We start from the raw sequence: 12,405 nt of genomic DNA, 5'->3' as shown, positions 1-12,405 counted from the left end.
CCACCCTCTTCAAAATATGTCCATATGCATTGCCAGCACTATTAAGATTCTGGTGTCTGAGAATGTAATAGTTTGAGTTTTTCCTTTTCTTGCATGCAGATCTTTAAGGAGATTTCTTGTGCAGCAACACTGCATAGAGCAGGATCTAACTCTGCAGCCACAAGGAAAAAAAACAAAGTTGGAGAGAGTTATGATGGAGCCAGTACTCAGGATTAAGTATTCTCTTTTCTCCCTGTTTCTCCTGATGATGAACACTTGTTTGCAACAAACCACAGAACTACCTACAGCCAAGGTCAATTCCCTGTAAAAGACTAGAAGAGGTGCAGACACTAACTTGGAGGGATATATCTGTGGAGAGTACTGGTGTGCTGATCTTGGGCTGTAGCCACTACTCGTTATTACTGCAAAAGAGAAAACAAGAATACAGCAGTTAGAAACATCATGAGACCAACGGAGCCAAACAGTCTGAATACTAATGCAGCAACATTAACAGAGAAGCTTACTGAATGCACAGCTTTTCAACAAAGCAGATGTCACCCGCACTGCAGCATCCTAATACAAAACCCTCCCAAATCATCAGTTGTGTATCAACTGTGATCCACATGCCACACTTGCTTCAAATTTGCAAGTTCTACTGAAATTGGCAGCTAAAAAGAATCTGGTGATTTAACACATGGTATTGCACAGAGTTGAAATAACACACACATACTTTTAAAGTCTCACATTAACAAGTTTAATTTTAACACTGCATAGGACAAATATCTCTTAGATGGGTGTGGTTTATTTCTGTCACTTTAGGTGATACTGGATTGACTACTAGAAAACGAATACAATTCCTTATCAACAGAACAATTAGAACATATCCCCTAACCACAATACTTTTATTTCCAAAGTAAGCATAAACAGTCCTGTCCAGTAGCCATCTGAATGGAGTATGCCTGTGTTATTCACAGCTGCATTCTTCCAAGAATGCTAACTGAACAATAGTCATATCCCATTAAAATTTCATTCAGAAGCAGTGCTCACACTGGATTAATTCCAAGTGTTTGGAAGTTTCTCTTTCCTTTAGCCATCTGTCTCGACTAAGACAGATGTATTCCAAATATATGTACTCCCAAGTGCTGAACCAATCCCTTCAGAGCAAATCCATACTGGGCAAACATACACAGTGTCTTTATTAGGCCATCTGCTGTTCATTCACTTTTCAAAAGATTAAAGTAGTACACAACGAAGCACTGGAATTTCTTTAGTCTAATCAATCATAGTTGTACTTCAAAGTGTACCCTCTTCCTGAGTTCTTCTTAATGGCAGTAGAAATGAACTTTCAGAATTATAGAAGTGACAAAGAGGTTTAGGTTCCTAACTATTTTATGAAACATGATTTATTTCTACATCCATGCCTAATTAACATCTCTGAGATCTATTGCTTTGAACATATGCAGCGCTTCATGTTTTTAAAGGTAGTTTAAATGCATTTAGAACATGCAAGGCTTAAAAGGAAAACAGAGTAGGAGAAAAAAACAATCAGCTTCTGTTTTAAATGGGCAGTTGAGTATCCTTTGAAAATAAAGAAGAATTAGATAATAATTTTTGCATCATGTGCCACCAGATTTCATGAAAGAGTTACTGGCTGAAAAAATACAGAGGGGTTGTCTGTAGTGAAAAACTGCTTAACCTAATTCTGTGTGGATATTATTGTTTTCTTTTTTTCTGAGAATGCCTTTCCATGGTTTAAACTCAATCTGCAGAGTGATCCACTAAATGTCCCTACAGCTATTCCCACCCAGAGGTAAACGAACCTATATCTGTATCTATCAATATAAGCTGTCCATAGAACTCTAAAGGACGCTCTTAGTTATTTAAGGCTTGAACAGTAATTAGTCTTCTCTGTTGTATCCCTATGACCTTTCTAAACGTAAGCAATACCTAACAGAGTGACCTTGGTGATTCTCAGGGCAAGGAACTGCCATGATCCATTATCAGCTTATCGCATCTTTTCTGCCTGTATTGCTCCAGTTTTTGCCTGATCATTTGCTGGATGACAGCTCACTTGATTAATCACTTTGGTTAAAGCATGTTTACCATACCACTACACCTGATGTAAACTACAGAAAATTAATGACTGCTCATTTAAAGCACTTGAGATATTAAAACCTAATTTTTTTTTTCAGCAAAAGCTGTCCTTCCTGTTTTTGAATTCTTTCTGCACATAGCTTAATTCATAAATTCAGACAAGAAAATAAAATACTTTTAGAATGTGTTTGGGTTTCATTTTCCTTCCCCCCTGTGGCCGGTTGACGTTGCCCCCTTAAGAAAGGGAATATGGTGGACGGAAGTTGGTAAACGGAAGGAATAGTCTAAACTAATTTCATTGGACGAGTGGGAGGAAGCACTTTTCTGAGCTGGGACTATACTGAGTTTCTCCAGCACCTTATCTTCAGTCTTGCTTCCGCCTTTCCACGGTGCGGCTGCTCTCTGTCCCTGTGCTGGGCTTTCTGCCAAGGCTCCGGCCTTGAGAGAAAAACTGATAAGGCCTGTATTAACTCCTTTCCAATTAACACAAAACTGCTTTTAACTTCTTTCTTTCGCTCTCTCTCTCTTCTAACCTAATCTGGGGAAAGGGGGGAAAGAGGGGAAAGAGGAGGTGGGGAACCCCCCCTCTCTGCCGAGAGGGGTTCACTCTCATTTCTGTGTTACTCTGTTGTATATCTTTGTATATATTGTAGATATTGTAAATTTGTAAATATCTCCCTGCAAACCCTACATCGCTTTGTAAATATAGCTCCACTGCTTTGCTAATTCAGCTTGCGAGTTTTTTTTCCTTTCCCTTCAATTTTTTTTTTTCCCTTTTACCTTACAAGGGGGAAGGGAGGAGGCTTCTTAGCCTTATCCTTCCAAACCCACCACATTTTTTTTATTGGCGCCCAACGTGGGGCAGATAATTAGTTTAATTTATTATTTGATTGATTTAGTGTTTTCCAGCTGAATTAGCAAACATGAAGGTATTGTGGTTTGTGGAGCGATTATTCTTTTCAATTTTTGGGGCTCTGGTTTACAGGTATTGTTTGGGTTTGATTTTGGATTACCTGGGTAAATATTTGGTGCGGACAATTTATATGTGGGTTATGTATAAAGTCAAATTATGGTATGGAAAATGTATTAATTTATTATGGCCAGTGAGATACAGGAATGTTACCTCCACCACTCTCCCAATTGAGATAAAGGGGTTTAAGATTCCGCCTGAGGAGAGAGTAACTTTAGGTGATGCCTGGGATCCAAAGGTGATTTATTTGATGTGTATAAATCTGTTGCTGGTGATGGTAATTGCATATTTACTGTTCTCTTTACGGCAAGAGAAAAAGGTGTCCAGGGCGTGTTTTGTTATTAAAACTAGATCAAAAAGAAAACGCCGTGGCTCTCGATCAGTCCCAGAGTCATCTAGTGACGAGGACTGTGGAGAACCCGTGTCAGTCAAAAAGAAGGCTAAAAAGTTAATTGGTAAAGCAGCTCTAAATGACTTTGCTGATTCTAGCAAGCAGCCAAGGGCATCGGCTGGTATCAACATGGCACCTACTCCTTCTCCCACTCCTTCTCCTTCTTCTTCTCCGTCGGCCAGTAATGGAGCAACATCACTTCCACCCACTCCCTCGGTGGGACCGGAAGTCACTGCCCCAGCAGCTGATTTATCTCAGGACCTGTCAGCTTCCATTAAGGTGGCTGTAAATTCAAACACAGCTCCAGTTAAGGTGGCTCCTTTAAAGACTAGAGCTGGAAAGGGCAAAGATGGAGAAGAAGAGGAGGAGACTGATCCTGGTGAGGGGCCCTCTACTGTAAAAGATCCTGCTCAGGAGGAAGAGAAAGTTTGTTTTAAAGATCTAGCTAACCTAGTGAGATCAAAGCAGGATAGAGATGAAGCTAGGAAAGCAGCTGGCAAAGGTGGTTCTCAGCTTAAAGAGATCCTTAGGAGAATGACAGCAGGATTTTATGGGCAAAGAATTCAGGGAGATGAAGATGAAGATGATATTACGGACTGTTCGTCACCACGGGAGGAATTGAGAAATGTCCGTAAAGATTTCACCAGGGCAGATAAGGAGCCAGTTCTAGCTTGGCTTAGTAGGTGTTATGATACAGGTGCTTCAGCTCTAACAGTTGGAGACAAGTCAGCAGCTCAGTTAGGAACTCTCTCAAGGGACAATGGAATAGATAGACATCTAGGCGAAGCTCTCGGTAAGGTTAATCTGTGGATACGCCTTTTAATAGCGGTTGCCCTGAGATACCCTTCCCGAGATGATCTTCCATGGAATCCTAAACCCTGGACTACCATAGATGAGGGAATTAAGCGCTTGAGAGAATTTGCTGTTAGAGAGCTACTCTATGGTGAACATGAAACTCTGAATCCTGATGACATTCCTGTGGGTATTGGTCTTGCTAAAAAGATCATCAAACTTGCTCCTTCCAATTATGCAAACATTCTGGCAAGCAGAATTGTGTCAAGAAGTTATGGTGGAGCTTCTCCCACGGTTGGCCAATTCAGTGATCAAATGAGACAATTGGAGGATAGCATGACACGTGGTTCTTTGGTTTCGGCCATTGAAACTCTGTCTGGAAAAATTGAGAATTGCATGAGAGAGTTAAAAGATGAATTTAGAAATTCCATATCCCAATTGGCACAAAGGGATAATTTCAATTCTTCCTCCAGGTGGGTACAAGTTTCATCTGTGAGGAATACACGTCCTCCAAGGAGGTCATTCCAAAACAGGTCATTCCAAAACAGGTCATTCCAAAACAGACCACCAAGGCAATCACGTAGAACTATTTGGATAACTCTGCGTGATCAGTTTGGTGAGAACATGAACCGCTGGGATGGCCAACCAACTTCTAATCTTTTCAGGAGACTGAGGGAATTGCAAAGCGGCAGAACCCGAGGTAGCAATACCAGAAGGGTAGCTGTTACTTCCACAGTTCCCCAGAACGACTCTTATGGCTCCAACAGTGGCTCCAGTTATAACACACAAAGTTATAACCCTGCACAATATGTGCAATGCACATGTGCGCATGTTCCCCATAACTAGGGGTGCCCTGCCTCCCGCCAGGGGGAGGAGAGGGATAACAGAGATAATAGAATCTATTGGGATGTGTACATCCAGTGGCCTGGCACTTCACAATTTCGGAAGTACAGGGCCTTGGTTGACACAGGAGCTCAGTGCACCATAATACCATCAAATTATCAGGGATCAGAGTCAATAACTATTCTGGGAGTCACTGGTGGATCTCAAGAGTTAAGTAAGGTAGAGGTTAACATAAGTTTAACTGGTAAACAATGGAGGAAGCATACAGTTGTGACCGGACCTGATGCACCTTGTATTTTGGGAATTGATTTTCTGAGAGAAGGGCGTTTCAAAGACCCTAGAGGTTACAAATGGGCTTTTGGAGTAGCTTCAATAGAAATTGATGGACAAAAATTGAAGCTATCTGCCAGACCTGAACTTTCTGATGAATCTGCAGTTGTGGGACAACATAAGATACAGGACATTAAATTGCCGGTTGCTTCTCAGACTGTGCATCACAGACAATACAGAACCAACCGTGACTCTTTGTTGCCCATTCAGAATCTGATTCGTCAGTTGGAAAGTCAGAAAGTCGTCAGCAAAACTCATTCACCTTTCAACAGTCCAGTGTGGCCTGTGCGGAAGCAGAATGGAGACTGGCGTCTGACAGTAGACTACCGAGCCCTAAATGAAGTGACACCACCTATGAGTGCAGCAGTACCAGACATGATGGAACTGCAGTATGAGCTGGAATCCAAAGAGGCCAAATGGTATGCTACCATAGACATTGCTAATGCATTTTTCTCTATTCCCATAGCAGAGGAATGCAGGCCTCAGTTTGCCTTCACCTGGAGAGGAATCCAGTACACTTTCAACAGGCTGCCAATGGGCTGGATCCACAGCTCAAGCATCTGTCATGCAGTGATCCATGATGCTCTGGAGAAAGGAGGTGCTCCAGAACACATCCAGTTCATCGATGATATCATCGTCTGGGGTAAAACTGCTGAGGAAGTTTTCAAGAAAGGTAACAAAATCATTGACATTCTTCTGAATGCAGGTTTTGCCATCAAGCGAGACAAGGTGAAAGGACCTACCACAGAGATTCAATTTCTGGGAGTGCGGTGGCAGGATGGACGCCGACACATTCCAGTGGATGTGGTAAATAGAGTCTCTACCATGGCAAGTCCCACAAACAAGCAAGAGACCCTACGTTTCTTGGGGATAGTGGGATTTTGGAGACTGCACATTCCTGGATACAGTCAGATTGTGAAACCTCTGTATGATGTGACTTGAAAGAGAAACCATTTCCACTGGGGACCTGAACAACAAGCAGCCTTTGACCAGAGAAAGCAAGAGGTAATTCAAGCAATGGGTCTGGGACCTGTCCGAGATGGTCCAGACATTAAGAACATTTTGTACACGGCTGCAAGTGACAATGGTCCAACCTGGTGCTTGTGGCAAAAAGCTCCAGGTGAGACACGTGGACGACCTCTTGGTTTCTGGAGTCGAGGTTACAGAGGTTCAGAGGCTAATTACACTCCAACAGAGAAAGAAATTTTAGCTGCCTATGAAGGAGTGAAAGCATCTTCTGAAGTGATTGGAACTGAATCACAACTTCTTCTAGCTCCCAGATTACCAGTTTTGAATTGGATGTTCAAAGGCAAAGGATCCACACCACATCATGCCACAGACTCAACCTGGTCTAAGTGGATGGCTCTGATAACACAGAGAGCTCGAATGGGAAATCTTGAAAGACCTGGTCTAGTGGAGGTGATCTCAAGTTGGCCTGAAGGCATCAACTGTGCTAAACCTCCAGAGGAGAAAGTAACTCGTGCTGAGGAAGCTCCTCCTTACAATGACCTTTCTGATGATGAAAAGAAATATGCTTTGTTCACAGATGGTTCCTGTCGTCTTGTTGGAAACAAGCGAAGGTGGAAGTCTGCAGTGTGGAGTCCAACACGCCGAGTTGCAGAGGCGAAAGATGGAGAAGGAGAATCCAGTCAGTTTGCAGAGGTAAAAGCTGTCCAGCTAGCTCTCGACGTGGCTGAACGTGAGAGATGGCCAAAGCTTTATCTCTACACCGACTCATGGATGGTAGCCAATGCTCTATGGGGTTGGCTAAAGAACTGGAAGAAGAGTGGTTGGCAGAGGAAAGGAAAACCCATTTGGGCAGCCAACCTATGGCAGGACATTGCTGATCGAATCGAGAGAATTCCAGTGAAAGTGAGACACATCGATGCTCACATACCTAAGAGCAAAGCTACTGAGGAACAGCAACACAACCATCAGGCAGATCTAGCTGCAAGAGTTTCTCAAGTAGACATGGACTCTGATCTTGATCTCGACTGGAAACACCGAGGTGAGATATTCTTAGCTCGGTGGGCTCACGATTCGTCAGGACATCAAGGCAGAGATGCAACATACCAATGGGCTCATGACAGATCCATAGACATTTCCATGGATGCTATCACACAAGTCATCCATGACTGTGACATTTGTGCTGCTATTAAGCAGGCAAAACGACTTAAGCCCTTGTGGTATGGTGACAGATGGTCCAAGTACAAGTATGGTGAAGCTTGGCAGATTGACTACATCACTCTACCACGTTCTCGTTCTGGTAAGCAATACATGCTTACTATGGTAGAGGCAAACACTGGGTGGTTAGAAACTTATCCAGTTCCACATGCAACTGCGTGCAACACCATTCTCGGTCTGGAGAGACAAATCCTGTGGAGACACGGAACTCCAGAGAGGATTGAGTCAGACAACGGAACTCATTTCAAGAACAACCTTGTAAAGAGCTGGGCAAAAGAGCACGGTATTGAGTGGATATTCCACATTCCCTACTATGCACCAGCTTCAGGGAAGATTGAACGCTACAATGGTTTGTTGAAGACCACTCTCAAAGCCATGGGAGGTGGATCTTTGAAAAACTGGGAAAAACATTTAGCACAAGCAACTTGGCTGGTAAATAGTAGAGGTTCAGTGAACCGAGCTGGACCTGCACATTCAGATTTGCTACGGAAAGTAGAAGGTGACAGAGTTCCTGTTGTTAGAGAAAAGAATCTGTTAGGTAAAACTGTTTGGGTATTTTCACCCTCAGGAGAGGCTAAACCTGTCCGAGGGGTGGTTTCAGCTGAAGGTCCGGGTCACACTTATTGGGTAATGCAAGAGAATGGTGAAATTCAGTGTATTCCACAAAGAAACTTAACTTTAGCTGAAAGAGGTTAATTTTAAACTGCTGTACAGCTACATCGCGTCCAGAGGAAGAATCAACGAGGAATCTACGGTGCACGAACCCTGAGATCCCTGAGAGCCCTGAGTCAACTAAGAGACCCTGAGATTTCCCTGTTTCCCTTTTCTTCGCTTCGTCGGCGAAGGAATGAACTGTTTTCCATTTTTCTCATTTTCTGATTTTCTTGGACTTTTGAATCATCTACATCTGAGCATAGCCGGAATGGACTATGAACTTTACTCACGAACTGTAAATATCGTTTTGGATTGGATGGACAGTATGAACAGCCAATGAAATTGTTTAGAAGGGGTGGACTGTGGCCGGTTGACGTTGCCCCCTTAAGAAAGGGAATATGGTGGACGGAAGTTGGTAAACGGAAGGAATAGTCTAAACTAATTTCATTGGACGAGTGGGAGGAAGCACTTTTCTGAGCTGGGACTATACTGAGTTTCTCCAGCACCTTATCTTCAGTCTTGCTTCCGCCTTTCCACGGTGCGGCTGCTCTCTGTCCCTGTGCTGGGCTTTCTGCCAAGGCTCCGGCCTTGAGAGAAAAACTGATAAGGCCTGTATTAACTCCTTTCCAATTAACACAAAACTGCTTTTAACTTCTTTCTTTCGCTCTCTCTCTCTTCTAACCTAATCTGGGGAAAGGGGGGAAAGAGGGGAAAGAGGAGGTGGGGAACCCCCCCTCTCTGCCGAGAGGGGTTCACTCTCATTTCTGTGTTACTCTGTTGTATATCTTTGTATATATTGTAGATATTGTAAATTTGTAAATATCTCCCTGCAAACCCTACATCGCTTTGTAAATATAGCTCCACTGCTTTGCTAATTCAGCTTGCGAGTTTTTTTTCCTTTCCCTTCAATTTTTTTTTTTCCCTTTTACCTTACAAGGGGGAAGGGAGGAGGCTTCTTAGCCTTATCCTTCCAAACCCACCACACCCCCCTTATTCTGCTCAGTTTCCCTGATGATACTACTGGTTGTAGTGAAAAGAAAGAAAGTTAGGCAAGTGCCCCCAAAGTAAATTGTGTACCTTTCAAACTAGGAAGTCTGTTCCTTTCACTCTTTCTGTGGTAGCTCATCCCATCAATTCATGCACTATATTTTAGACTGTGAGATGTTACTGAGTGTTCTTTATCTGCTATAAAGAACATTATGACTAAGTGAAGCCTCTGGATTATGCTTGTATGTCATAGATCAAATTGGTAATTCTAAGGGTTGTGAAACAACTTTCACTTCTGGGTAGCCTCCTGACCCTACTTCTGAGGAATGCTAGCAATGGAGGGGCTGGTGGAGGCAAGTAGCTATGGTTTTTATAATTGTGCCACTTTATTTAGCTATTGATATGAATGGGACTAAACACTGCTTTATGTTGCCTATATTAAAAATAAACCCTATTCTCTAGAAACCTCAAATACTTCTAAGGATTCACTACATGAATTTATCAGAGAAGTGCTCTTCAGGGCAGGTATAAGATCCTCACATTTCAAGTCTCACTGTGGTGCTGAGGGTATATTCCATTTGCCAGTAATGCTGATTACAGAGAGGACAAGAAACTGGAATGGAATGGAATGAAGCTGGAGGTGGGGAGATTCAGGCTAGATGTGAGGAGGAGGTTCTTCACCATGAGAGTGGTGAGACCCTGGAATGGGTTGTCCAGGGAGGTGGTCGAGGCCCCGTCCCTGGGGGTGTTTAAGAGCAGGCTGGATGAGGCTCTGTCCAGCCTGATCTAGTGTGGGGTCTCCCTGCCCATGGCAGGGGGGTTGGAATTAGCTGATCCTTGTGGTCCCTTCCAACCCTGAATGAAACTATGAAACTATGAAACTCTTACCAGTTATCCTATTAGATTAACTGACCAGAATGGCTGTGGAGAACTCAAATGACCATGGACTGTTCTGATACAATGTGTTGGGCTCAGTATATTAACATAAGGTGGAATTTTGTAACTTTTTACATTATGCATCTGTAGAATTCTGAGCAAAGAGATTAGGTTAAAAATACCTCATTTAAGTAACAAAAGCACAATGTCTACACATGAAGGGGACCAAACATAGATTGTACAGCAATTGTGTTTCCAAACTTTGTTTTTATAACCTCCAGAAATTGTTTTCTATATCATTTTTTTCTGTAGTAAATACTAAATAAAAAGCATGATGAGAACCTCACCTGTTCTTCACTCTGTTCCATTAAAATGACAACCAGTTCTCTAATTAATCCAGTATTTTAAGCAATATAAACACAAGAATACATACATTCCCAGTACAGCAGCTGCAGCAAATTCTCAGAGTATGAAAATACTCATTTCAAGGCTATTCTGCAGCTCTCCACATCCTGTGAATACCCATCCCAACGGGATTCTGCTGTAGGACCACAAGATGCAGAGCAAGTGGACCGGTTTTAATTACCAACCATCATTCTTTGAAGAAAAAGGAGTGTGAGCTGCAACATGTGAGTTACAGCCCTGAGCAGGACCTTGCCCAACAGGCTGGGCAAGGCCACTGTGCCATCTGTCATTCTAAATTACAGAATCACAGAATGTCAGGGGTTGGAAGGGCCCTTGAGAGACCATCCAGTCCAACCCCCCAGTTCTTGAGATCTATGTGCTTTATTTTTAAACTTTTCAAGCAATAATTGGGGTTCATCACAGTTACCCATGGAGCCTAATCTGTCTCTCCTGCAGTACACCTCACAGTCTCTTTGACCATCACCTTCTGCATTACAGGAGGTCATTAATGACAGACTTGGCTGCTTTACATGCCAAAGGGCTTGTTCTGCTTTCTGCTCAGCTCCAGGACATGTCACAGGTTTCGACTGACCTTGGAGCATGGAAATCAATTTAAATGGGTAGAAAATCTGAAGGAGGGGAATGCACAGCAGACTCTTAAAAGAGGCCCAGCACAAGGATTTATCTTTTCACTTACCCCTAATTTCATAATATAGTAATATACCTAAATACTTCCCTTCTCAACAAAGGATGCTTGAGTCCTTCTGACCTATGCTCGTACAAGACAGACTAGGTGATATCCCTGCTAGTGGCCTGTATGTCTAGGCATGCTCAAGAAATATGCTCTTGGATGCAATAACACATGTATGTAACTGATTATTAGGAAAAAAATAACTGTTCAGTGTTGGGCTTTGCTGTGAATTGTTTTCAGTTGCAGATGGTTTGTCTGAAATGATATCTTTCTGCCAGCAGAATTTACTGTCATTGGCAAGGAATTAAGTTTCCCCATTAAAAGTTAGGTTAAAAAGTCAGAGAAATAAATTGTGTGTGTGTGTGTGTTTCACTGTTGTTTAGCCACAAGAGTGATCCAGTGAAATTGTCCAAGAATCACTAAAAGGCAAGTGTGAGTAATGGCTTTATTCTTCATGAAAGGCTCTGCATGTTCTTAAGGTAGCTCAGCACCTCACTCTGATGATGTAGAATGCACATTACCCAGACAGGCAGACTATTGATTTCCCACAGTGAATGTCCATACTCATTTAATACTTGATTTTGTAGCCTAAACTGAGAATCAGGATTGCATTTCTTTTGAGACTGTAAGTGACTAACAGGCAAAAATCAGAGAATCAATAAGGTTGGAAGAGACCTCAAAGATCATGAAGTCCAACCTGTCACCCGAGACCTCATGACTACTAAACCATGGCACCAAAACGATTGAGTAAGGCTCAAATTCCTGACTAGTTTTGGAGGCACAAATTTTTGGAGGCATGAATTGTTTCCAAATCTCATTGCCCTCTACAACTACCTGAAGGGTGGTTGTAGCCAGGAAGGGGTTGGCCTCTTCTCCCAGGCAACCAGCACCAGAACAAGGGGACACAGTCTCAAGCTGCGCCAGGGGAGGTTTAGACTCGAGGTGAGGAGGAAGTTCTTCACCGAGCGAGTAATTCGTCATTGGAACGGGTTGCCAGGGAGGTGGTTGAGTCATCGACCCTGGAGGCGTTCAAGGGGAGATTGGACGTGGCACTTGGTGCCATGGTCTAGGCATGGGGTCTGTGTTGATAGGTTGGACTCGATGATCCTCAAGGTCCTTTCCAACCTAAGTGATACTGTGATACTGTGATACTGTGAGGAGAAAGTTCTTCACAGAGAGAATTGTTAGCCATTGGAATGTGCTGCCCAG

General features: G+C 42.9%; 1 protein-coding gene across 1 annotated transcript in view; it reads right to left on the bottom strand.

Annotated features, from left to right (window-relative positions):
* Positions 1 to 12,405, bottom strand: part of EYA4 (EYA transcriptional coactivator and phosphatase 4) — a 183,362-nt gene that overhangs the window by 42,835 nt on the left and 128,122 nt on the right. Inside the window, exon 7 of the mRNA XM_068149808.1 lies at positions 335 to 401. Within this exon, the coding sequence (XP_068005909.1) occupies positions 335 to 401 (67 nt within the window). The remainder of the gene's footprint in view (positions 1 to 334; positions 402 to 12,405) is intronic.

Source organism: Melanerpes formicivorus, unplaced genomic scaffold (assembly GCF_026170545.1).
Source record: "Melanerpes formicivorus ecotype bairdi unplaced genomic scaffold, bMelFor1.0.p_v2 SCAF_2, whole genome shotgun sequence".
In the NCBI taxonomy this organism is placed as follows: Eukaryota; Metazoa; Chordata; class Aves; order Piciformes; family Picidae; genus Melanerpes; species Melanerpes formicivorus.
This window is presented reverse-complemented; position numbering and strand designations above follow the sequence as displayed.